This window comes from Clinocottus analis, unplaced genomic scaffold, assembly GCF_023055335.1.
Source record: "Clinocottus analis isolate CAN_PGR_092001 unplaced genomic scaffold, fCliAna1.0.p SCAF_25, whole genome shotgun sequence".
Classification (NCBI taxonomy): Eukaryota; Metazoa; Chordata; class Actinopteri; order Perciformes; family Cottidae; genus Clinocottus; species Clinocottus analis.
In genome coordinates this window covers 1,776,489-1,804,406 of record NW_027175987.1, presented here as the reverse complement: position 1 = coordinate 1,804,406, position 27,918 = coordinate 1,776,489, and the positions used below count along the sequence as shown (strand labels likewise).

The window sequence follows — 27,918 nt, the reverse complement described above, 5'->3', positions numbered from 1 at the left end:
GCACGCAACGCACACACTAAGATGCCACACAAAATAAGAGCTTCTTCGTTTTTATTTTTAATAGAAAAAAAAAAAGGTATTCAAAAATAATAGAACAGGAAATATCCGGTAAAGATGACAAAAACAAAAACAAAAAAAATGTGATCTGTGTCTACAGGGCAACGACGCATCCTCCCCTCCAGCTCAGCCCTGTTTTCTGCCTCAGTGTGTGTGTGCGTGTGTGTGTGTGTGAACACTGGAAAGAGGTTTATGATGCACTTGACGGTCTGCTGGTGAAATAAAAAGGGATACAGTAATGTGTGTGTGTGTTTGGTTTATATGTTCATGCTGAGGTGTGTTGGAATGAAAGTGTGCTACGATATGTACAATAAAAGACTGTGTGTGTGTGTGTGTGTGTGTCAGCTTGGGTCTGCAGTATTATGGTATTTGAAGGAGGATGATTGGGTTGAGACACAGATGATCTGAATTAACACAGCTTCAGTCTTCCTGCTGTAGTGAGGAGGATGATGATGATGGAATCGGTAATGATGATGCACTACAAAGGAAGCCGAGAGTAAAACAAACTGAAGAAAATAACATCAGAAAGGGGAGGAGGGAGATGTGGGGAGGGAGGGATAACCGAACATGTAGCTGCGAAACACAATTTAAAAAAAAAAAAAATAAAGGTCCTTGACTTCAGAAGGCAGGAGGAGTTTAGAGTTTCTAAAATCACCGGCTCGCTCCCTACTCTCTCTTATTAAAATATCACACCTTCTCCCATTCTCTTTCCTCACCGCCCTCACCCATTCTCTCAGTCCCTCGTGGCCCAGTTGGCCTGGCTGTAGGTAGGCAGGCCAAAAAGTTCAGTGTGGATCCTGGTGGTGTTACGCAACTCCTCTGCCTTCACCACCTCTTTCTTCCCGGGGGCCTCCTTTCTTCTTTCCTCTCGAGTCCCAGTCTCCCACACACACACACACATATACGCACCAAGGACATTTGTCCACACTGGGAGCTCCATATTTGGGAGTTCCTTTGTCCAAATGCACGGGTTAAATATTCAGGATCGAACCACGGAGGTACAGCCGGATAGATACGGAGGGACAGATGGAGGGATGAGGAGCCGCTGTTGTCCTGCTTGATGGAATTACTCAGTTTGAGCCGAGCGTCTCCCGCTCGTCACGTCCTCCGCCGCCTCTCCCTCCTTTCATCTGTCTGTCCCTTCATCGCTCCGCCACCTCCATCTGTCCGCTCAGGCGCCTGAAGGGGTGAGGAAGGCTGTAGTCTCGGAAGAAAGTGCTCTTCATCCCATTTTCCCTCTCTTTCTCTCACATGTATCCACCACTCTTTCGATTAAAATACTATCTTTGCCATACGTCCAAAAACACACACGCACACACTAACACACACATACATGCTCACACCAACACAGACAGTGTTCCATCACTAGTAAAACACTGAAAGCTCTCTCTCAGGCACACACACACACACACACACACGCGTTGTGAGGCTCTCTGTGAGGGTGAATCTCGGGGGCCTCTGTGCTATGTCCCATCTTCCTCCTCCTCCTCCTCCGCCTCTGAACAGTAGTCTCGTCCCTGCAATGGAAGAGATTGGAGAGAAGTTTAGATGTGCATCATTTTCGACTGTAATTTGCTCCGGTTAACTATTAACTATGCTCTGTAATCACCTCCTTTAAATGACTCCTTTCTGAACCGTCTCCATGCGTCAAACCCCGACGCACCCGTTACTCCAGGCACATTTAAACAAACCCTCATCTTTGTGCAGGTATACGGGCGCAGAAAATACTGGATGAGGCGGTTAAGCGCTGACAGGTGGGCAGTTAGGCTGCTTTGTTGCTTCCATCATAACGAAGCGCTAACTCAAACATCCATCCTTTCCTCCCAAGAGCCGGCCTGACAGCTCGTATACAGTGACTGCGCTCGCCGTCCAGATTTAAATTGGGCTTTACATCACAGGCAGCCGCAGTAGCCTGAAAATCACCAGTGGAGAGAAACAACGCGCTATTTAAAAAGTACAGTGGCCAAATTCTACTTTTCCCCCCCCAAGTTTATTTTAAATTTCAAAGCTTTAATACATTTATCTGACGGGTATAGTCTCTGAATTCGTCAAATAATCTGCAACTGTTTGGTATTTTGCGAGCATCAAATGAATCATCCAAACAACTGTAACTCGCTTGCAAAGGAGTAGAAAATCTCTTTGTTGGCCAAAATAAACTATTTTGGAAAACATCTTAGGCGTTTGGATGTTGCGTTTGTGAAAAAGTCCCCCGCACACACACGCTATTTTCTTATATTTCGTACAACAAACAATTAAAATGATTGGCAGATTGAGGATTAAAAATGAATCGCTAGTAGCAGCACACATCAAGCAAAGTGTAACATTAGCATTTCTGGACAATATTTTAGGGAAGTCCAATATTCCCTTGCCATTTTTTTTCTCTTCCGTTTCTGGTGTCTTTAGCTGCTAAATGCTCCACAATGTTCCGAGCAGATAGTGTACTGTTGGTCAATTACAGCTTTTTTGCTGAAGTAACCAGAAAAGTTTGTAAACATTGTAAAACGCTTGTCACACAATAGTTCATGGAGTGTTCATTAATATGGGAAACCTGCTTTACCTTATAAAATCATTTAATCCACAGTTAAAACTAAAATATTGAATAGAGCAGCTTTTAGCATATATTCCTGATAATAACAAGATAAGAAACATTTTAAATACAGTACTTTTGTAACAAAGTATTTCTACTCTGGGATATCGTTACAATTGATTTTTTTTCCTCATTTCAAGGCAGGTTGAAAAATGTAATGCATCACACCAGAGCCATTAGTCACGCTCACTTCACCACAACCTCATTTTTCAGTCAGTGAGATGAAGTGGCAGACGAAGAGTAGTAAGAGCTCATCACTGCGGCCATCCTCCCCCTCACACATGCGAGGCCGAGTGCTGAGCGCGTAAGAAGAGCGACAATAGGGACTAATGGATGTTGTTGTAGTACAGCCTGTCTCTTTAAATGTTAAGACCCAGCTGTTTCTTTAAACACTCAAGAGACCCGGTCCATGCACCCCTCCCTACTACACATACACACACACTCACACACACACACACACACACACTCTCACCTTCTCAATCTTCTCATCCAGCAGCCTGAAAAATTCCTGCTGGCTCTCTGACGTGTGAATGCTGAGAGAGAGAGAGAGAAGGAGGGGGGAGAGGAAGTTGGAGACGAGGAGGAGACGGGAGGCAACAAATACATCATGAGAATTTTCCATTACACCCCCCACACAGCACGCACACACTGTGTGAGAAAGGCTGTGGAGGAATTTAAATAATTATTTTAGAAAGTATTAACCGAGTCTCTAATCCAAAGGCTAAATACTGTGGAGCCACCAACAACCATTATGTTTACATATACAAACAGTCTGAGAGGCAGCGCTATAAAAACCAGACACCGTACATCACTTACTGCACATACTAATATACGCACACACCATCTTAATGGACGTTACGTTTTATTAAAGGGGCAGTTCAGCCAACTTACAACACACTAGGATTACAATGCATTGTTTTCATTGGAACTAAACTCCTTTTGAAAGCCGTTTCCCAGTCAGCTGGCAAAACAGTCTCACGACAACGTCTATTAGCACTGTAGCTGTTCTGGTGCTTTCCATCATAGTGCATGCGCTTCCTCGGCAGATGAAGTGTGACAAGAAAAAGTACGCCGCTGTTGAAAATGTGGGCATGGCTGCCGCCAGAGGTAAAAGACAAAATATGAGTTTGTTTTATTATTTGGGTGAACTGACCCTTTTAAAAATGTCTTTTAATATGTCGATCATATATATTTTGTATTCACCAGACCAGATTTATTTCAGCTAACAGACTGCTACTGGCCACTTACTTTGACTTGATGTTTGCTGAAGAGACCTCTTTCTGCTGTTTGCCCCTGTACTGCACATTACTCTTCTCCTGCAAAGGCAAACACACACACACACACACACACACACACACACACCATTAGTTTTCATTATCAGCTGACAAAACAGGCAAAAATAGTTCAGATCAAACAGCCACACCACATGTCAAATCAGACCCGCGTTATTAAATCATGTCCTCACCCAGCTGGCAGCCATAGGCCATCAGGTGCTGACATAATGCATGTAGGTGTAATAAAACCGATGAAGGTCGGTCCCCTCCCCATGTCCTTCTGAGCTTTGCGGACAGTTTTTCTGCTCCTGTCATCAACCAAAACGCACTGCGACCTGCTTCTTGTGGTTGGAAAAAAAAACCAAACACACAAATCCTGGTGGAACCACATGCTGCGGCCGTGCTGGAGGTGACCCGACAAGTTTCAACTTTCAGAGGCCGAGAGGTGCTTTTGCTCGTGGTTGCGGCCCGTTCCGGTGAAAAGGACGGTGTCTGAGCTGCAGTACTATAAACCAGCGGCAGTGTGACACTGCTTCAGTTTGTGCATTTAAACAGTGAACAGAAATATAAATACACTTTGATTGTCGCTCCCATTTCATGCAACTTGCTCAGAGACCTTTTCTATGCACACAAAAGGCTAATTTCACTCAAAACCCCCGTTAGAGAATACTTCACCTTTACTAAGAGAATCCACCCACCTGACAGAGTGCGGATTGAACAGCACGATTACAACACAGCTGTGTACTCGTACTACTTATGCACTTGGGGCTACAGAAAGACAGATTCCTGGCACCCGATCAGAAGTGTTAGTCAGCATCTGTCACCATTTCTCGTGACGTATCGACGTTGCTGGATATGAACGAGGAACGCCGACGTGGGTGATGAGTCACGCCAGAAACCGGGATGTCTTCAGTTTCCAGAAAGGGTGCACAGATCCTTGCAACGTGGGGGTGGTGGTGCATTGCGATGCCGCAACATCGGGTGATGTGCTGCGGGTGAATGGCAGCGCAGTCAGAGCCTCGCGACCGCGTCAGAGCGTTTCTGTTTCGCCGATCCGTCCCGCAACCGCACCGCCGCCGCCGCCGCCGTTGATATGCAACGACGGCGCCAGCCACAGCTGGCCTTGTGGCACGCCCCGGGCCATCTCGCCGGTGGAGAAGCCGGAGGCGGCGGGACCTCGGCTGACCCCGCGACCCCGCGGTCGTTGGACGCGCCGTCGAATTCTCGGAAAACGACATTGGAGACGGCTTCGAGTCGGAAAATGAACGTTCAATTCACAAGTAACAGCTGTGGCCTTTTGTTGGGACCAGCCGGAGGCGCACCTGTGTCGTCATCGAGCCGCCTAATCAGCATCTTGATAAGTCGCACCTGTCAGGTGAAGCGTTCACCGACATGGATTTTAACAAATTAGTGCGAGAAAAAAGATTTTTGTGCGCAAAGCGCTTTGATTTCAACACGTGAAGAATAGGAGCACTTGTCTATTTTTCTTTATATTATTATCTTTTTTTTATATATATATATGACTGCAGTTGAAAACCCATTTGGTGTACACAAAAAACATTTCACAAGACGTGAGGTGTGTTTTCCTGGTACAGCCCATTCGACTGTAAAGGAAGCACATTTTATGAACTGCAGGAGTCGTTGGAGGTGTAAGGAATTCACACACACACGCACACACACACACACACACACGAGTGTGTGGGGAACTCAAGCGAGGTGACCAACCTTCATCCGAGTTAAATCTGCTGAGTTTGTTTATTCAAAGATAAAACTGCAGCTTTGCGAGTCGTCGTTTTTGTTCCCGTGTATTATTGATGCCGTTCAAGCAGCAGCTTCATGTCAGGTGGATGGATTCTCGTTGCATTGTCCTGAGAAACAAAACGCTTTCTGCGTGCATAGGAAAAGTGTTGAATGTATTCGTTCAACTTCTGAGAAATAGCAGCAGAGTGTTTGTTTTGTTATCATTGTAGTTGCGATGCTTCCTGTTTCTCGCCAAGCAGACGGTTGATTCACTGAAAACCGGATTGCACTTCCTACTACTACATTATTCAAATGCTTTCGTGTGTTGATGAGGGTGTAAACATGTGCACGCTTTACAAATTGGAAGTCAAATGTGCATTGGGGATTGTATAGTCGGATTTAGCAAGTTTTTACCCCCCCCCCCCCAAAAAAACCAGACTTGTTTACTGAGCATTTTACGTTCCTTTCCGCTGTTAAAACTGAAGGTTTTGCAGGAAAAGGAGTCAAACCAACCAAGCGATCAGCCCCTGCATTCCACACACGGCAGCATGTTGTCTCTAGCTGCGCGTGAGGCGCCTCTCTGTGTGTTTTTCCACATGTGCAAGAGACAATATGTGTGTGTGTGTGTGTGTGTGTGTGTGTGCGCAGGCTGCCGGGGGCTGCCTTCGGACACAAACACCAGCCTGTTCGCCCGAGTTGATAAACTGTCAGGTGAAGGTCTGAGTCCGTGTGAGGATGACAGGCTGTCAGAGTGTGTGTGTGCGTGTGTGTGTGTGTGTGTTGTCTCACCAGGTTCTCCTGGTTGCGTGCGTTCACCCGGTTTTCCTCCCCTCTCATGTACTTCACCTCCTCCACTCCCTTCATCTTGTATTCGTCTGAGGAGAGGATGGTTTGAAAAGAGAGAGATGGAGGAGGGTAGGGGGGGGCATGATGAGAGCAGAGAGAGAGAGAGGGAAGGAAGAGGGAAACAAACAACATGTATTCATCAAACATCTTCCAGAGAAGAAACACTGACCAGATTTGCCTCATTCATCCTGATGGATATGACTCGAAAGGCTCAAATGATTGAACCGTGCCATATCGGCCCCACCGCGTTATTTCAACATTACCGACGACGACACCATTGATTTTAGTTGTAATTTGTTCAGGCTAATCTGATAACTGCAATCTGACACAGTGCTTTCAAGAGCGGACATGACAGCGGAGGTCCAAGGAGGAGGAAACGAGTCATCTCCTTTCCATCGAAGCAGCAGCGTCTCCTCCGAGGAGAGCAAAAAAGAATGGAGCCGAGAGGGAATCCACGTTTATGTGGAGTAAGAGAGGGCGACAGAGGAGAAGACGGATAAAGAGGAGAGAGCTGGAGGGGGGATTAAAGATCAGTCAAACAGCTTCTAGGCTACATGGACAGCTTAGACAGTTAAGACAAGCTCCCTGGCGACAAACGCTTCCTCAAAACTACACGGCGCCGCCGCCGCGCTGCGCCGCACGCAGACAAAAATCACAGAGGAGGTCGAAATCAGGGCAATACACCTGAATGTGCAGAATCACCTGGCTAGGGTTCAGGACCTCTGATGATACGGTCAGGACAAACATGTTTGAGTAAGCCAACATTGTACAACATTTATACATTGTCATTTCTAAATATCACGTGTTGAAATACACGTGTTTGGCAGTATTTGTACATCCATCATTACCGCGTTCACAGTTTTATTTGGAGCGCCTGCCGACTTCAACTTTGCATTTGGCAATGAACCGCCAGTGCACGGCTAAACATTTCAATACGGATAATCAATTAATCGCCCCAAAGCAACAAATACCAAACGCTCCCTTGTTCCGGCTTTTCAGTCGGGATCATTTGCCGCTTCTCTTTGACTCCTGCTTTTGTAAACTGAATATCTTTCGGACCGTCGGTCACAGAAATGGAGCAAATTCGGCGACTTTATTTTGAACTTTAGGAAAATGTGATTTACTTTCAATAGAGTACATAAAGTGTGAAAATGATTTATCAATATCAACCAACACCATTGTCAATATCACAGCCCCTCAGTCACTATTGCTTAGCATATACTGTAATTTAGTTTACTCTATAAATCAGAATTAATAACTGAATATCCTTAATATCAGTTAATATAATACACTTTACACTAAATAGGGACAAAGGGCTTTTTGTGTGAGCTCTAACTGCATTAAGGCAAAACAAAAAAAAAGAGCTGAAAGACCCAAAACAAACCTTATACAAGACAATACAACAAGAAAATCAAATAGAAAATCAAATAGTACAATATGTGTAAAGGAGGGGTTGATCATCGGTGCTTTTACAAAAAATATTTACACAATGGGAGTATGTATAAATAATCAGTACCATGCATTTCATAACGAAAAGCCAAACACAGTCTCGAATGTTCAGAAACACTTCCCATGAGCACAGTATGAGCCATGAGACAATATCCAAAATCTAAGATGACATCTAGTCTCGTATCGCGATATCACATCAATATCTTGCCCGGCCTGACTATGAATCTGACGGTGATGTAACGCGATATGACATTTAAAACTCGATATACAGCAGTTTACTGAAGACCACAGCCCACCTGACCTTGAGCAGAGAGCCACTGAAGCACACATTTCTGCTGACTACCTGCTTGTTGGACTGATAAAGCAGCAGAGAGTCTAACACACACACACACACACACACACACACACACACACACACACACACACACACACACACACACACACACACACACACACACACACACACACACACACACACACACACCTCTCGCCCTTATCAGTTGCACACTTTGTATTTTCCCCCTCCCTCGCCTATCTTTCTGTTTATCCGCATGTCTGTGCCACTTTGTACTCGGCTGAGGGGTCCCCCCCCCCCCCCCCCCCCACACACACACACACACAGCACCTGGATCACCTGCGTGCACAAGCGTCTGCGTTCCTACATCGGACACGTGCGTCACCGTGGAGCCAAACGCGCCCGGCGTTTGTCAGATAAACGCTGCCGACGAGAAATAATTTCAAAGGGAGCAAAAGAGGACGAAAGGAGGCGGGAAGCTGGCAGATTGGAGAGAAAGAAGAAGAAGAAGAAAAAAAAAGGAGAGACTGCTCTTCTGCCGTTGTGTTTGCAACTGGAATGTAAACATGTCGGCTCCTGTCTGAACACGCTGAAACGCGCACAAAACGGTTTTATAACACTCGGCAGGATCACTGCACGAAGGTCTGCTCTGTAAACGCGCAGAAGGAAACAAAATTAAGGTCCATCTCCTCTGCTCTCTAGCACATTACAGGAGCCAGCCGCATAAATTTCAAGCTATATAATCTGAACCTTAAGGTGAATACTGATAGATGGGGAAGGGGTAAAATTAGCTTCCGCTGCGGAGGAGGGTGGGGGGGGGGCACGCAAATACATCTAAATGGACGTTTTCAAGCGGCGATCCGAGGAGAAAATGATCATTCGGGTGAGCTGCGGCCTGATACCGGAGAGCCACTGAGCTTAATGTGACGGGTAGACGCGGATCAAAGTGACCCAGCGTACGCCAATCGAGACTCATCACATCACAGGCTTCCGTTCAGATAGGAGCAGAAACTGGTCATGCTGTGTGAGTATAGAGTGTGTGTGTGTGTGTGTGTGTGTGTTTGAGTGTGTGTGCGTGCGGCAGTCGTCGTCGTCGCCAGAAACGACAAGGGTGTTTCGTCACGCCGATGCCGGCCCGGCCTCGCTTCAGGACACGAGGGGGGGGGGGAGAGGGGAAGATGAAAGGCAAGAACTATTTTCAGAGGCCGTGATTTTGTGATGCGGACGTCTTTCTCATCTCTGATTAGAGGCCGGCGCTCTGCGCTGACCTTAAGGTACAAACACTCACTTTGCGTGTGCACGGGGAAGGGCGGGAGGGGTGAGGGGGGGCGAGCACGTGCACACGAGTGTTTCTATTTCAGACGGAGCTGCGTCTTTGAATCAGCGCGTTTGTCATTTTCGTGCAAGTGCTGCGTTTTGCATGGGTGTGACTCATTTAAATAGTCATGTTGGAGAGAGCGCGCGCGTGTGTGTGTGTGTGTGTGTGTGTTCGTCTGTGTGTGTGTCTGTGTGCTGTAGCTGTCCTGTGGCGATGTCACTCTGTCCTTCCCGCTGTGCGTCCTCCCTCTTAGCCACCGGCCCGGCCGTGACATTTACACCTGAACACAAAGTCTCGTCTCGAACACACACACACACACACACACACACACACACACACACACACACACACACACACACACACACAAAAGCATACCCATGATACAATGAGGGAATCAATTTACAAAGAAAATACTGTGCATGACGTTCTCGAGAGATATTAATGCCACATCTTTTGCTGGCGGGAATTTTAAAAAAAAGACGAGAAGCACATGCAGAATAAGTCTGTTCTGATTTGTAAGCAAATGGGAAAACACTGAGATTTAATTTGCCAGACAATTAAATAAATAAATCAGATTATATATTCTGGTTCCATCTGTCACAATATTTACACGTCTTTCACCAGCAGATTCCTTTCCCTCGCGCCATAATGTCAAAGATTATACATTATGTTTCCCGTATGAGCAGCAGCACTTTCTCATTAGCCTAATGCTGCTGAAATCAGTGAATTGCCGGATTGTGTCGTCGACTACGGTGCGATGGATTGGTTTTACTGATGTCCCAGGCGGATATTGTCACATGGCGATGATCTAAAATGCCGAAAGCAATTTGAGGGAGCCGAAAATAATTGCCACGAGTGGAATCAGTGAAATCTAATGCCAGAAGAAAGACTGGACTGTGCAAACATTTAAGGGCTTGCAGGAACTTTTAAATGTCAGGAAAACAGACGTAGTCCCATCCTGCAGATATTCGGATTGCACGCGTAGACCTCGAAAAGCCACAAACCAGATCACAAATGAAAACAAATACACTGCGAAAGGATCAGACGTAGTTGGTTTGGTTTTTTTACCTGATCATGTGAATAAAGCCAGAACACAGAAGTAAATCTACTTCATATTCCGGCTTCACCACACTATACACATCCAAACACGTAGTATATACACTGCAAATTATAGATGTGTTGACTCACATTTATACTACGACTGCATGTGCGATGTACTGCATGTGTGTACACGTGTAAGTACGTGGCGGTACAAACTGTAACATCCAGAAAAATACTTTCAGCCCGCTCTCCTTTCACTAAAACTGGTGCATGTCTGTTCTCAATCTGGTGTATCTGGTGAATACATCTGACCTTTATTCAACAGGAGTTAATTCACCGAGCGTGAATGTTCCTTTCCAGGAACGCCCTGCTGCACAATCACACCTGGAAGTTTCCCAACGCGACCGCAGCAAACCACCAAGCAGCTCCACCGGGGCGGCCGAGCAGCTTTTGTTCAAAAGGGCGCTCCGGCGGAGACGAGGAGGGCCGTCTCACCTTTCGGCGCTTCACGCCGAGCGCTTTCGGAGTGCTGCCCTTAAGGGGAATTGTTTCACCGTACACAGGGACTGTGTTTGTTGTGCGTTGGGGTTTTGTGCTGAGCAAGAGGAGGGAATTCTCTGAAATGGGGCCCGGCACAACAACAACAACAACAATTATCACTCAAGGATGGAGCTGCTCTCTTTGACGGCGTTATGTGGCGAGCTTTCCAAGGACTCGCTTCACGGGTTGATGAAGAAAGCTCAGCGTAAGTGAAGTGACGGCGCTTCTTTGATGCACTAATAGAACAAATCAGAGACTTTCTGTTTCGTTCCCCTGGGAGTAAAGAAAAAAAAAACACAGTGCGTTGGTTCTTTTTCGCAGCTGTTTTGGACTGAATCCGTCGGACATTAACGTTTCAGAGGGACGGCCGCATCGGGAGGACGGAGGACCCTGGAGCCGCTCAGCTGCTCCACCGCCTCCAAACAACACCGGCTCTTTAAGAAAAAGGAAGCGGGGCAATCTGCACGCCGCCACGCTGCGTGTACAGGCCAGGGTGCCACTTTCGCAATCACACACACACACACACACACACACACAGCCGCGGTCCCACATGCGCAATCTCCACTCTAATCTGGCCTCCTCGACTGCGATTATCGCACACATCAATAGCACGATGTTGTGAAGGGTGTTGCTGTTTTCCCTCGGCGTCCTCCAGTGTTTGTGTAATGGAGCTCAGCCTTTTCCGGTTATTGTGCGAGAGATGGAGAGAAGAGGGGTGGGGGTGGGGGGGGTGGAGGCTAGTGGCCGGAGCCTGACAGACCGGGCAGTCAGAATATCTGGGACACACACATACACACGTACACACACGCACAACTACACACACACAGACAGACTGACTGGCAGACAATCTGTTGGAGGCGGATCAGTGCGAGTGAGATGAGGGCTCACCGACTCACTTAATACGCCGATATGCAACACAAAAACATACATGGACACAAACAGATGGACACCTGCTTACACACTGTCTACAGGGGGTGGATTTGTGTGTGTGTGTGAGTGTGTAGGCGGGAGGCTGACCGAGCAAAAGCAACCAATCTCTTCTGCCTCGATCATGAGAAGGAGACCGGACGCAGTGAAGCAGCTCTGACGGGGTTGGAAAGGGCAGCGAGTTTAGTGGGAAAGAGTGACTACGCGGTTCGAGACGAGGACCGAAACGCTGCAGAGGAAGACGAGGTCAAATGTAGAAGTGAGGAAGAAACGGAGATAAGACTGGATGAAGATGAGATGAAGAAAAAGGGGGGGGGGGGGCGTGAAGAAAGGGCGTTTTTTTTTGGGGGCCTGGGATAATCCACACTATCCAGGTCACGTCTGTTTTCCACCTCCACACACACACACACACACACACACACACAGTTAAACAGTAGTCTGGCCCAGCCACTGCCACGCCGGAGTCCCCTTTAACCAAGTGACAGTGACACTGGGGGGTAGGATGGGAGGAAGAGGGAGGAGAGAGGAGGAGAGGTGAAAGGACAAAAGGCTCTGACCCAATGTTGTGCCAGAGGAAGACAGGAAAAGAGCCGGGGAGAGAAGAAGCACTGGGGGGGTTGGGGGGGGGATGAAGGCAGGAAGAGAGGGAGGAGGAAGAGGCTGTGCAGAGGACCCAAAATAGAGAGAGACAGAGAGAAAGAGGGAAGGAAAAACGGGGCCTCGGGCAGGGGAAGGGAAGAGTCGATCTGACCGAGACAGAGAAGGTTTCAGAGAGAGAGAGAGAGAGAGAGAGAGAGAGAGAGAGAAGAGCGACAGCGTCGACACACGTCATTCTCCCTTCCTCTCTCTCTCAAGGAAAAAAAAAAAGAAGAAGAAAAAAAAGCGCTCCACTCCTTCCATCTCTCCCTCCCGTCTCCCGCCTCGTTTCTGTTGCTCCTTCAAGAAGACGAGGAGGGGAAACAAGACTGGAGAGCGGAGAGGTCACAGGAGGGGGGAAGGCGGACGAGGGGAACGTGCCGAGAGGGACGAGAGAGGGACGAGAGTCGCCGGGAGAGGGTGAGAGAGAGAGAGAGGGAGGGAGGGAGGGAGAAGGGTCTGAGAGGGATGACGGAGAGAGAGAGAGAGGGGACCTCCTGCGGATCGTCATCTGCCACGTCCACCCGCCCGCGTGCGTCCATACCAGAGTGTTGCGCCTAATTCTTAATCGCCGTTAATCTCCTCCCTCACCAACCCATCATCTCTCTCCGTCTCTGGCTTTCACTTTCATTTCTGTCCCTGGTTGCACAACAGCCCCGCCAGCTATTATTAGAGCGGCCCCTGACAATCATATTCGTTACAGATTATTCCGTTGATTATTTTTCTCTCTCTCTCTCTCTCACCCTGCATTAATCAATTCTGTGAAGTCCATCGAATAACCCTGAGGTTTTTGAAGCGGGGCTTGATTGGGATTCCTCGTCAGAGGTTACCTAACCCTGCAATGATTGGACGAGCTTATTACGGTCCTGCGACAATCACAATTTTTTTTTTTTTTTTTTTGTCAGTGCATTTGTTTTTTTTTTGATTGCTGCCGGGATGTAATAATGCGTTTCAACAAAAGGAAACGCAAAGCGTTTCTGTAGAAGAGGACCAACGCTGGCCTGGAGGACAAACCTGAAAGGGCGGCCACGCTCGCGTTCATCTGCCGTCCCTTTGACCCCTCTTAGTCGGAAACCGCTGGACCCATCGATTCATCGCCTCTTCCTTAATGGAAGCTTAGTGGTTACTCCACTCTCACCTCTCTTGTTTTTCCCATTCCTCTCCAAAGACTAAAAGAGTAAGATCGCCCAGAGACGGCGGCGCGAGCGCGCGGCTAACGTCCACGACTAACTTCCCCTTCCCTGACGGGCGCGCTGGACCTAGACAGCGCCAATAAAACCGCAGCGCTGACAGTTATTGTCTCAAATGGAGAACTCAACGCTCTGCCAACGCTCCAGAACAACAGAGAATATATTGCGAGGGCAACCGGGGCCGCGTTGAGCAATTAACTGGAGTGAAATGGTGCCGTGAAGCTTTTATTGACAACTCCCTCTGCATGTGTGTGTGTGTGTGTGTGTGTGTGTGCATACTAACCAGTGAAGAGGTCTCCGTTGCTGTAGGCCTTGCCGCGTCCCTCCTCATCGTTGGGCACGGCCGACACCTGCTTGGCCGAGGTGCAGCCCATGGCCTCACACTCTGAAGCCTCTCCTCATCTCACTCTCACCTGGACAAGGACGGAGACAAACATGGAGATGAGCAACGCCGGCGCTTCACGACGTACTTTTTTCTTTTTTTTAAATAGGACATCAAAAGCCGTTTGTTCAGCGGTGACAGCTGTCACTCAGCTCGCCTCTTCTTCTTTATTCCTAAAAAAAAAAAAAACAGCGGCAGTCACTGTGGAACACTTCACGCAGTGTTTTCTTCCTGCGTCGCCACAGCTTTTACAGATTTGAACCCCCCCCCCCCCCTCCCACCCTCCCCTTCAGAAAGAGGACACCTCGGAGCGGGGTGCTAGAAAATGCCACACTTTATTTATCTAGGAGAAAAATAAATAAAAAAAGGTCCCGGAGACCTGGAGCCAGGAAACACGCTGCACAGAAGTGTTTACTTCACACCTGGTGTTCAGAGCCACAAATGTGGGTTGAGACCTTAATATAATCGGGAGAAGAGTGAAGAGAGCATTTACACGAGCGGGACGCAGATTATTTCTGTTGGGGCTAAACATAGCCACCGCCGTTAGATGTGGAGTGGGTGAATAAACAAGAACAACCTGGTTCGAAGCTGCAAATGAATTAGCATTTTGATTAGATTCGTATTAGATTAAGGTATTGCATTATGTAACGCCGCTGATGATGCTTTTTTTGGATTAACAAATGGATTGCGGTTGAATTTCAAATCATAAAAAAGGGAAGGATTCCCATCCCAAGAAAGCAAAAAAAACAACAAGCAGAACTGTTTCAGTACTCCAGAAAATGGATTCAACTATGCAAACAAAAGCCTTAAATGATTTTAGATGTTTACGTGAGGTCATAATTTAAGAGGTTATCGACGATATGCCGAATGTGGAGGCACGCAGTCGACTATTTAGACATCCAGCAGACACGCAGCAATATTCGCTCTCCTCACAGCTCTGTTTTGATCTCCATCAACTCCCGAGGGAAATATCTGACTCATTAGCTGCTAAATGCTTCATTATAGTCACCAGCTAGTCTCTAACTCTGTCTGCCTGCTGTGTGGTGCCGGGAAGCCGGCGTACAGTCGGGGTTTGGAGCAGCTTGCTCGACTTAAAATAGCTGCCCGCTTTGGCTGGAGATGAGGTAAGAATGAACCCCCCCCCAAAAAAAACCAAAACAATGAGCTAAAAGATGCTAAGCTGCGCCACGTAGCCTGAAGGCAATCGCAGCACCGCGAGCGACACGGTTTGTCCCTTTCAAATTACGATGAATCATTTGATCCGTTGTTGAAAAAAAATCAAATTGGTCACTTACAGAAAACGAGTAAAACTCATAAAAACATGATCCTTCAACCAAACGGCTCCCTCTTAGCGTCACGCGGGTGAGAATAAAATCAACCATTTTCAAGCAAAAACATGCGCCCCGAAATAAATCAATGAAAAAAGCAGATATTTTTTGCATTGGTGAGATTTAAATATTCCCGTGAATAAGATTCTCTTTGAGACGGCGGCGAGGCCAATTAGGTCGTTTGACCTCGCGGTACAAAAGGTCCGCGAAGCCATCAACGTCACAAACGAACGTGCAAATTGAGTCGACCGGAAAGAAAAGGCCCGGACGACCGTGACGTACGGCCGCTTATCACATTACTCAATAACACACGCGGGAAGCGTGCTTTTTCACTTTCAGCAACCGGGAGCCGACACCTGATGAGTGAGTCACTTCATTACCGCTCAGAGAGGAGGAAAGAGAAGAAGACCTGCGACGCGTCACCGTCAGTCAATCACACACACACACACACACACACACACACCGTCAGAAACATTACGTTACAGAGCGTCTCCATGCAACTCACACACGCGCCATATGCTGTCATTGACAGAGCCCGTCTGACGGCTGACGCACACACACAGACGTACACACACACACACACACAGCCAATAATTAACCATCACTAAAATGATATCTGCAGCTTTGGTACATTAGTGAGAGGAGGACGAGGAGGAGGAGAGCTGAGGGGGCCAAAGAGGCTTTTTTTTCTTCTTTTTTGGAGCGGCAGAGAAGACAAAGTGAGACGGAGGAGGGTTGAGATGAAGAGAGACAGGGCCGACGGAAAAAGATGGGGGAAAAAAATAGGCGGGATAGAAAGAGGCCCGAGAGGAAGACGGTTCACAGAGCTTCAAAAGAGCGCCGCCTGCACCTCCTCCCTCCTTCAGCGAGCCTCGGAGCGTTTGAAGTCGACAGGAGGCCGCCGGTGTTTCCTCCGGCCCCCTGGACACGACACACAGGTGTGTTACAGGGTCGCTACAGTTTAGCAAGACAGGGGCCTTCTTATCGTAGTTCTGTCCGCCGTTCCAACTCAAAGATGAGCGTTACACAAAAGTAAAGGTCCCGGCTCGATATGCGACGATAAAGAAAGGAGCATGACTGTGAATTCACTTTCAGTTTGGTTTCTGAAGCGGTTCAGATCCCGTAATCTGCTGGCTGGATGACAACTTGGCCGACTTTCTCTTTCACTACGATCCCAGATGAGTCACTTTTTTTTTTTTCCTCACCAAAAACTCAAAACTACTATTTCAAGGTGTGAAAATAATCAAATATTCAACCTGTGATGATCTGTCCAAAGCTGAAATCCGCAGTGTGAGAGTGAAGCAGACGCTGACTCACACCCATGATGCATTTCATGCTCTGCTGGCTTTTTAATAACCCAAAACAAAACGTTTTGGGCCCGATACGGCTGACAATACTTGGAATCATTAAAAAAAAAGTCAGATCCCTGATGTATCTGTCCTTTTTAAAACACATCACAGCACATGTATTATATATTCCTTAAAAGACATTTTCAGAGAGAATTCTTACCATGAATTCCATACTGAGCATTACGTTTGATATGAAAGATGTATTCCTCCTTGATTTCTGGGAGAGAAACTGTAATTGAGACGCTGCCTTCAAATATATATTTGACATTTCAGCAAAGCGAGCTCTTATTACTTATGACGGGCTCCAGCTATTTCAGTAAACTAGGCAATGATGTTCTCATGGTTATCACAGAGGGGAAGAAGCTGACACCACATCAAAGCGTATAGTTCAGGATTCAGTTATGTGGGCTGCACTGAATTTGAATTTGTTCAAATTGGAGTTCCTTTTTAAAAGTGGCAGCACGGTGGTGAGCACAATGTCATAATCAAAACTATAAAGTCTCCCGAGTAAATGAACCCGCCTTTCGTTCTGTATTCACACGTCAGAGAGCCAGCAGGAGTTCTTCAGGCTGCTGGATGATGAGATTGAGAAGGTGAGAGCGTACGTGTGGGGTGTGTGTGTGTGTGTGTGTGTGTGTGTGTGTGTGTGTGCAGTAGAGGGTGAGGGAATTTGTGAAGCTCTTTCTCAACTCTCCAAGTAAAATTACAATATCTCTGGAGCTCGAGCAGAGCTTACACATGCATTTCTCAAAAAGGGCCCGTGGGTGAGAGGAGGCTTTACCTTGGGAGAGCCAATCCAGACTCTCTCTCTCCCACACACACACACTCACACACACACACACACACACACACACGTAAGCTCTGGTTGTGTGTGGTGTCACCTGAGGCCTGAGCGTCCTGGTCTAGAGAGCAGCTTATCAGGCTGTTACTAGGACTACAGCACAACTCAACTATGGCTCAGACACACAGACAGACACACACATACACACACACACACACACACACACACACACACACACAGAGAGAGAGAGAGAGAGAGAGACACACACACAGCAGGTCTTAGTGCTGCTTCTGGCACGTTGTCGCAAACAAAAGTCTCAATAATAATCTTCTCCGGCGCAATCGCCTGATGAGGATTCTGCGCGCAGGAGGACGAGGTGTGTACCCGGAAATCTCTGCCGCGGGGGTTGCGTGTCATCTGTTAGAGCATCGCAGCACCGTGAATCAAAAGCCAGAGACGGTTACACACACACACACAAAAAAAAAAAAAGGCACAAGCGGCCACTGAGAGAGGAGCCAACTCCCGGCTATTAGTGTAGAACTGAAGTGAATATTAGATCAGCAAAGCACAGAGACTCCCGTCTGGATCCACTGAAGGAAGTGCACGGAGAAATTTGAGCAGCCTTGATAGATTTTTTTTTTTTGGGGGGGGAAGTTTCAAAAGGGTCTCCAGTGAGTGGGCGGCATCTGTTTGAAGGGCTTTGATTTGTGTGTATTGAAACATCAAATTGAGAGTAGGAGCGGGCTAAAAATAGACCCAGCAGTCCCGGAGCCATTGTTGTGTGCAGGGATAATGCTAGGCTGTGGGAATCTGGAAGCCAAGCTGCTATTACTTGGGTTATACGCATAAGCCGAAGCTAGTAGGGCGACCATTACAAAGCCAAATACAGCTAGGAATAAATAACGGTGGCCTGTAATAAGGCCGATGATGGAGGGATGCCTCAGTGACACGCAAGTCACTTGTATGGTAGGGAGAACAACTTATTTTATTAGTTTTTACACTCAGGAAATCCTGAGGAACATCCTCATTTGTCCATTAAGGATTTTTATAGGGCGCTTGCCTTGATGGAAGACGCTGTACATTAGTTCAAAATAAAGTACTTTCAATACCATCAACCATTAAAAGACTCTTCGTTTTAAAATTTTGTTCTGATTTTGTTGCGTCAAAAGCAATTATTTCCCACCCTCGATAGCGACGCAATGATCTTCCGCTCCACAAACTTGTGTTCATTTTTCCTCACCAGATTTCCTCAAACAGAGTCTGGTTCATCAATGCTCGGGGAAAGAAAAAAAAAAAATTGTCAAATGAAAAACAACCAGAGAGAGGAAAATGACTTTTTGATTGAACTCTCCACAATGTGCAACCCAAATAGACATATCTGTATCAGGCGATCGCACGCATGAAGAAAACGGGGGAAACGACTGCAATGAAGGAAAACGACCGCGGTGGAGGAACACAAGACTCTGTTGCATCTCGTACGACGACATAAATGCATGCACTTCCAGCCCGCCCCGAGCTCTCCCCAAAAGGAGCCGCTCGCTGCCACATGCGAGACCACAGCGGGGCGTTGCACAGTGTTGATTTAACCCACGGGACGACCGAGCTGCTCTCCGGCTCGCCTCCTCCTGCAGACGCTGAAGTGTGTCAATGGGACAGGCTTAGTCTGGTGACTCAGCTAAGACCCTCACGGCAACCAACTATCGCTCGCTCCTGCCGTCTCCTCACACACAACACACACACACACACTCGCACAAGCTGAGCCGACGTGATCTGATAAACATCACATCGTCTGAAGGGGATAAGAGTCCTTAATACCAACTGGCACGCACAACCACCTCGGGATCCACGCGACTCGCTCCAGATGCTCAACATTCATCACGGGCCGCATACACTGGCCAAAGCAACGCAGTAGCCTAATTTAGAGATCGAAATAATGCCACCATGTCAGCCTGCAGGCGTCATTCGGAGCTAAACTTACAGATTTGGCCGAGCGTTTCGACCCTGGAAGCAATCCTGGAAGCGCCCCGGCGGTAACGTTAAGCCTGGGCCGCGCGAAAGGGGCCCCCCACTGCTGCGCAACGCACGGGAAGGCCAAAAGGGATAGCACGTGGCAAGGGCCCAAAGCCCTCAAAATGAGTATGATTCGGCGAACACACAGGCTTGCCCATGCCTGCGTACCGTGAGGTGGGTGTTGACCTATTCCCTGCCGTGTGAATGGGCCTTCTCTGGAAGTCAGTTGGTCAAAGGGGGGAACTCAAAAGGACTTTCGGGTGGAGGTGGAGGGGCGAGGGGGAGGGGACCGCGTACACACTTGCATAAACACAAGCCGTGCACACAGGCTGAGCAGTGTGCCGTTTCTCAAAACACAGGGCTGTGCCAGAGGCGGAGCGCGCCGCCGCCGCCGAGCCTGAAAAACTGGCTGGGCGAACGCAAAAGAGAGCAAAGGGCACTCAAATGTAACACGTTAGCATTCATTTGTGACCGGATCCGATTGCCTTGTGGGTTTATCAGCTCCCGCAGGTCTACTGGGAGTAGGAGCGGCCGGCTGCGATTCAGCTTCCTGGTATAAGACGCGGAGATTTTGAGAGCACAGGGCGGGGGGGGGGGGGAAGTGGCGCTCCAAGCCACAGGGCGAGCGTGCACCTGTGGCCGCCTCATCGGCTCCGTGCTCGCCGGCCGGAAAGCGTTGCAGTGTGTGCTGGTGGTGAAACGGTTGTCGGGAGGCAAGCCGCGCACATCTCGACGCCTCTGGTGGTCCTCCTCCTCCTCCTCCTCCTCTTCCTCTTCCTCCTCCTCCCTTTGAGGTTAATGTTGCGTCTCGTAAACAATGTCTATTGCTTTTATGACGCTTGTGGCCGCGAAAACCGGGATTTCTTAGAGGAGAGGCGACCCGCCGCTGGAAAAAGGAGGCTGCAGAAATACCATGAAATATAAAACTGCCCTGTCGATAACACAGAGGTAGAGACCGCTTTCAATTCATATCACGTTAACGTATCAATATTGCCATATGAAGTTACCGTCTGTGCAGAGTGTTTGTGTTTATCGTTTTTCTGCTTATATCTTGGAATGATGACAACATAGGAGTGGATAGAAACCTCTCTCGGCCTGTTATTTTATGTCATGATATCAATATACATCATGATATATATGTAGGGTTATGAAACCGTCTCATTTTAATACCGAGGCCTCGACATGACCTCGAGAGAGACAAACAATATCTATTTAGTTCTTTATTGCCTTGTCATCGGGTCAGATTCCTGGAGGAATCACCATGATGTACGACATGCAGGTTGACCAGAAACTCCTTCGGCTCAGACTCCAGCGACCGGACCCAGATCCGGGTTCGACGCCGCCTTCGACCTGCATAAAACCAGACGCTGGCGCTCGGGAACACTACCGCCTCTGTCCACAAGGACCGCCGAATGCAACTCCAAATGAAAGCTCTTTGGAGTAGCTTTAAAAGAGAAACCATGAATAAAATAACCAGACAGGAATGACAGCGAATAAAATATGAAACTTCGACATTGTCACAAAAGATCGGGGGGGGGGGGGGGGGGTGACTTAGAACATTAGCGATGGCTCTGTTCCAGTCAAGTGTCCCAGTCAAGCGTCCCTCGTCGGCCCCGACGGTGACGGGAGCCGACGAGGGGCCGACGGGACCAGGACCCTGAAACCCAAGCAGCCAAATGGAATCCAGCCATTATGAATTTGATTGTTTACACTTGTACTTTCCCCTCCTGCGTCATGTCTAAATGTCAGGAGCCGAATCTCCGACCACTGATAAACGTAGATCACCTCAACGCGCATGTCGACCAACCCGAGACCCACCCGCCTCCCCCCTGCGCCCGCCCCGCCCGCCGAATGAATAACCTACAAATTCAACATGAAAGTTTGCTCCAAAAGCAACAACCAAAAAAACAAAAAAAAACCAACCTAAATGACGTGCGCGAAGCTGCTTCGCGCACGTCATGTGCTGCTGCAGTGTGTCGAGTGTGTCGCTACCTCGCTGTGACAGAGCAGAGTCTCAGTACAACTCCTGGGCCAACGCGCCATAATATTTACTCAAGCCAGGCAGCAAATGCTGCACCTCTCCTCTTGTCCTAGTTTAAGCACTCCATCAGTCTGACAAGCCTGGGAAGCCAAGCCAACACACACACATACACACACACATACATACACCCACACACACAGACACACTGGCTGGTGGACAGTAAAGGCTTCTCCCGAGTTTAAGTGTACATCTCTCTCTCTCTCTGTGTGTGTGTGTGTGTGTGTCTGAGTGTCTGCTGTTGTGCGAGCGGCGTCTCTTTCCCCTCCCTTACTGTTGTAATGAGCGTGATAAGTGGCCAAAGAGGGAGGCTTGGGCGTGGACCAGGGGAGAAGAAGGTAGATACAGGAGCTCCTCTGTTCTGTTGGGGTGAAACTGTAGCCGGGCCGCGTGACTGACAATGAGAGGCACATTGCGCATAACCCAGGCATGTGCTGGTAAAGGAACAAGAGCAGGTTGCAGACGAGTCGTTACATACATTCGCATTGGCAAGAGGCCTGTGTTTTTGACTCCAGGCCCGTAAAAAAAAAAAAAAAACACACACAAAAAAACAGTCGAGCTGAAATCGAGAAGTCTGCACGGCTCGCGCAGGTTTTCTTTGAGCGTACGGAGGAGGGAGACGGAGAGGCCGAACGAGACAAAACAAGAAGCAGCGAAAGCAGAAGGTGGTCCAGGTAGAACCAAACCGATTGTTTCACCTGGTGCAACCAGGATAGGATGTCTCCCCCGAGGCCTGCGTTTGCCGGCCGGCGCTTGTACTATGTGCTTGCTTCTCAGGGGAGCGAGACGGTTTCACCCCCCCCCCAACCCCCGCCGCGAAAGAGCAGAAATCAAGTAGTCGCGCCGGTTTTATTCTCTCCGACGCGACTCTGTTCTGCTGCACCCAGTTTGGGACCGAAGTAAAAAGCAGGTCAGGGCCTGAGGTGACTGGCGGGTGAGGAGCCGGATCAAAACAGGGTGGAGAACGCACCTGACGAAATGCTTCAGCGAGACTTAGCGGCTTCCCGCTGCGAAACACAACCAAGTCAAGAAAGAGAGGAAAGCAGGAGCATCAGGTGGCTTCATTAAAGCTTTTCTCACACGCACTGGCCTAACCTTTCTATTCGATTCTTAAGATGTATATTCAACAGGTGTATTTTAGGACTTCAGTGAGTCTGTTGTGTTGGCTTGCAGGACTGCCTCTCACTGTCGATCTGATTGTATTTTGATGTATTCAAGTTTAGTACGAGTGAGTAAGTGCTTGTTCATCACATTTACCGACGGGCCGCTTGCTGCTCCACGGCAGATAGAGCCGAGGCCTCCACGAGGTCAAACACGCTCATGCTTGCTCATCCAAAGCCATCTGAATGGCTAACAACCCGGCCCACCGCCAGGCAAAACAACAACAACAACAACAACAACGACAAAAGAATACCATTAATATTAATTAGAAATCGCAGCCGAGGAAAATAAATATCAATCTCGTGTAATTGGCGAGCGTGCTGCAGGATACTTCTCGGATGTCAGCCTGTGCGCGACTGAGGCGCACGGAGACGCTTGCCGGCTCGAGCCCTCCCACCGGCGAGCAGGCCGGCCGGCGCGGCAACGCGGCAACGCGGCAACGCTGTTCTTTCAACATGCAAACCAGGGATTCTCCTCGTCCGTCATCCGGCGCTGTGGCACTCGCACACAGCGCCGGAAACCTTTCATTCCAAAAAAAAAAAAAGGAACTATTCAACGGAGACCAATGGCAGCGAACATGAGGTTGTTGTCATTCACAACCCGTTGACAGCAGCTGTAGCGGATGATGGGAGTGAAGTCATTACCAGAATATTGATATGCAGCTCATATGCGTAGGGTTGAGGGGAGGAAGCATACAGCGGTTATGCATTAAATGAGACCAAACTGCTTGGTTTGTAGTCCCAGCACGCCCGATATTGGAACGGAAATGGATCAATTAGTTGACAGACAGACAGACAATTAAATCATCAACTATTTATCAGCAATTCTTTTTATAAACGGTTCATGTATTCAGTCATTTTTAAAGCCATCAATGGCAAACATTGGCTAGTTTCCTAAAATTTGTGGGTTTTTTTCTGTCATAAATAATAGTAAATTGAGGAACTTAGCAGATTGGAATTGATTCGTCAATTTACGAAAAACTGTTATGGTAGTTGTTTATGAGATTTTGTCAAGCGAAGATGCCAAACACTCACTCTTTCCAGCTGCTCAAATGTGCGTCTACTCTTTATATCACTGTAGACCGAATATCTTTTCATGACGGCTCTTGGTGGGACCAAGCAAGATAGTTTTAATGTCATCTTTGGGGCCCTTTTCATTATTTTCTGCAGTTTGTTACAAACAAAACGATGGAGATCACGCCAACGTTGCGGCGTCAAGCAAAATCAAAACTCTACATATTTAGTTCCCGCAGTGGCACGTTGTGTTTTCTACAGCAAAAGACTGATCCCACATAGAAAAGCAACTGCAACGAACAAATGTTGCACAATAAATGTCACATTTTAATATTACATAAAGTAACGGCGGTGCACCATCCGGAAGAGTAAAATGGCATGCGAACTTGAGCGGTACTCCCACCTGTACTCGATATTAAACCCAAGACAGCAGGTTGTTTGTTGTCATTGTAGTTTCCCTTATCGCTTGTCTTTAGAGCAAATGTTCGGGCTTTTATTAAAGGCTGAACGCCCCATTAAAGACCAACAGTGGAGTTGTCATTAACAAGGAGAAGGCCTGCAGTGATGCCATCAGAAACCATTTTATCCCCGGAGGAGATGGGAAGCAGATGCATTCTGCCTGATGGGAAAACACAGAGCAGGGATTCACACAGCACTTCAGAGTGACAATAAGAGATAAGAAACCAAAGACAGAAAAAAAACTACCAAGCTAAAGTCAGTACTGTCTCTACGTCCCATCCCAACTGGACTCTGACCACACTGTAAACACAGTCGGGGGGGGGGGGGGGGGGGGAACTAGAGAGAGACGCTGCTGCATCATGGGACGCGCGCAAAGCATGCACGCGGGCTGCACAGACAAACCCTGCAGACTCAAAAAAGCCGAGCCATCGGAAAGCAGCCCAACGGCAGAAATAGCCCGCATCCCACCGGCCTGCACGTCGACTGCAATGCAGACACGCAGACAACCACTCGGACCAGAAATAACCGACCACGTGAGAACGACACAAGTGCAGGGTTTTTTTTTTTTTTTTATAGGGTTTTTAAACGCAGCAACATTTTGCCGCTTGAGCATTGATTACAGGCGACCGGATCGACCGGCGGGGGCCACTCGGTCAAACTGGCAGACGCACAGAAGCCGGAGGGATCGTGTTGTGCTGGCCTTGTGCTTTCTGCACCGCAACACAGGCGAGCTCGTCCGCACCTGACGGCCCCGAGCCGGTCAGAGAGCGCGACGCACGAGGGAAGCAAAACACAGACTGGATGAAAGAGACGGTCATGGGAACTCCCTCCCACGCCCCCGTCCACACACACACACACACACACACATACACACACACAGAGAAGACATCCTGGTAACCATGGAAACCCTCCACCTCCTCACACAGTGACATCGCGGGTGTTGAATCATGACCCGCACAGGGGCCAAAGCAATCACCTGACCTGCTGTTAATCAGCTCAAGGTGACGGAGGCCACAGGTGGACGGGCCGGACGCGGGGCAGATGATGGTGAGGATGATTGAGTGGAAGAGGAAGAGGAGGGGGGTGGCGGGGTGTGATGGAGGGGGGAGATGACGACTAAGAATAGATCCTCATGCCTTGTAAAAAAAATTTAAAAAAAAGAGACGGAGAGGAAGAGAGAGGAGTGAAGAGGAGTGCGTTTCAGTCTCTTTGGCTAGCCACCGGAAACCATAAGCCATATGTGAGCAACGACTCATGAGCGCACACACAAACACACACAGACACACACACACGCGCGCGCTCTGTGATGAGCAAGTGAGGGGGGCAGATGGATGAAGACAGAGAGATAAATCAAGTAGTCAGGAGGAGGAGGGGAGGATGGAAGGGGGTGGTGGTGGTGGGGGGGGGGGGGGGGTTGCAACATCCACTCACAGGATTGCTGGTACGTGATTGTAACCCATATAACCCTGATGTAAGCCGCTGGTGACAGGACGCTACGCTCCGTGCCACTGGCCACACCAACCTACTTTCACACCAGGCCGCCGCACAAACACAGAATGGATGTGATGGTCTGGTGTTGATCACACGGGGTAATCTACAGCCGCTAATGGCCATATGGCCCATTTAAACGCAGCAGTTATCGAGCCCCTATGGTGATGCACTGTGTATGCTGGTGTCTGAGGAGAGCCGGTGGAGCCGGGGAGACGTTGGAAGCGGACTCGGGCTGAGTTTTAGTTAATGAGCTGCAAATGAGTCAGCATGTCCAGTCTAATTCCGGCTGCTGTGACTTTCATATTATTATTATTAACCAGCAGCTCCTGTGTCTTTCCTCTGAGGCGGACACGTTGCAACAGCAGTAATGAGCAACAACATTAAAACCCTACTGGTCATGTGTGGTGGTCAACAGGAGGCAACGGGGCTCCCGCTGCCATGCCATGGGAGCTGTGGGGCAGGCTGGCCGGGCAGCAGCAGCAGCAGCAGCAGCGGCCCCCCGGCCCCGGAGCCCTGTGCCCGGGGCCGGGGGGCCGCAGCTCGGCTCAACAGCTGTGTCCAGCTGCGCTGCACGGAGACACTGGGCGCTTTGTTCCCCACAGGGGGAGGCAGAGCTGTGGGCAGAGGGAGCGCAAACGGGCTCCCGTGTGTGGACACATAAGGTTTCATTTCCACAAAAGAAGAAGAAGAAGAAGAAGAAGAAGAAGAAGAAGGAAAAGAGGTTACCGGCCTGTAGCCTCGGTCAGCCCAGGGTCCCCCCCCCCCCCCCCCTCACCCACACACACACACACACTCCCCCTCTCTCCTTCGCCTCCCCCGGCCTCACAGCGGCGGCAGCGAGGAGGGAGCAGCGGGGGACAGGGCTGGTACAGCGGACCAGGATGTGTGGAAAATTTCAAATGCGCCCGAGCCAACGCTGTCCGAGCGCCTTCACACACACACACACACACTCACACACACACACACAGAAACCACCCGAAGAACCGTACACACACACACATCCCTTAAATGCCTTCCTTGTTGCTTTTTAATCGCCCGTGAAATGATGATATATATATATTTAAAAATAAAAGCTGCAGTCGCGTTGCAAGCGAGCACCGCCGACACAACGCAACATCGGCCGATGCGAAGCCCCGCGCGCAGGCAGGAAGGAAAGCGCCGGGGAATCACGGTGCACGCAGGAAACAACAACAAAAGCGAGGAGTAAAAAGAGGGAGAGAAAAGGAGCCCCGAGCGGACGCGTGGGGGGCTTTTTCACGGCAGGGCACGGTGACACCTCCGTGGAGGGCTGTGTGGGGAGGGAGGGGGGGAAGAGACCATTAACAAGTCATTTCGCGCGAGTACTTACTCAGATGAACCGGTTCTCCTCGGTCCACTGGAGGATCGCCGGGGTCGGTCTTCCGGCTGCGAGTCGGGCGGGATCTGCGCTGTGGAGAGCGGAGAGCTCAGAGCCTCGAGGACTGAACGTAAACTGTGGCTTGCGTCATTTCACCAGGATGCCACTATTGCGCGCAGCAATGCAGCCATCTTGCCGAGGAGTGCCCCACCAACTCACCAATCACTGCCGGACCCGAGCTGCTGTCTGATGCTGGTGCGATGTGTGTTCACCTTGTAGGACACAATGCGGTGGAGGATCAGGGGGAAACGCATTTACTGAAATTGCATTGTGGTTGTTTTTTTTAAACATTTTTTTTTCCTCATGAAGATACTTACTTTATTCTAGTTGGTGTAACTCAAGTACAACACTTTGCCTTTGAGTTATTTATGCTTTACTTTAATTCAGTGAAAAGTAGCTGTGGCTTTCACATGTCGATGGCATGTTTGGGAAAAAGTAATCCACTGATATGATGTGCAATAATATCCTTTAAAAAGACATTTTACATTTTGCAGGTACAACTTTTGCACCTTTTTAATTCTGTAGAATTTGAATGCAGGAAAGTATTGCACTTTTTTTTATACCTTTGTTAAAATATATGAGCACTTCTTCCACCACTGCTGTAATTAGT

The 27,918-nt window shown here is 48.7% G+C and overlaps 1 protein-coding gene across 1 annotated transcript; it reads right to left on the bottom strand.

Moving 5' to 3' along the window:
* Positions 1-34: 34 nt before the first annotated feature.
* zgc:92140 (uncharacterized protein LOC447854 homolog) lies at positions 35-27,472 on the bottom strand. Its single transcript, XM_068591130.1, has 6 exons — positions 27,261-27,472; positions 14,184-14,313; positions 6,448-6,533; positions 3,893-3,960; positions 3,117-3,177; positions 35-1,574 (listed from the first exon to the last, which is right to left on the bottom strand). The coding sequence occupies exons 2-6, from the start codon at positions 14,272-14,274 to the stop codon at positions 1,521-1,523; spliced, it is 360 nt and encodes a 119-aa protein (XP_068447231.1). The 5' UTR covers positions 14,275-14,313; positions 27,261-27,472; the 3' UTR covers positions 35-1,520.
* Positions 27,473-27,918: the final 446 nt, after the last annotated feature.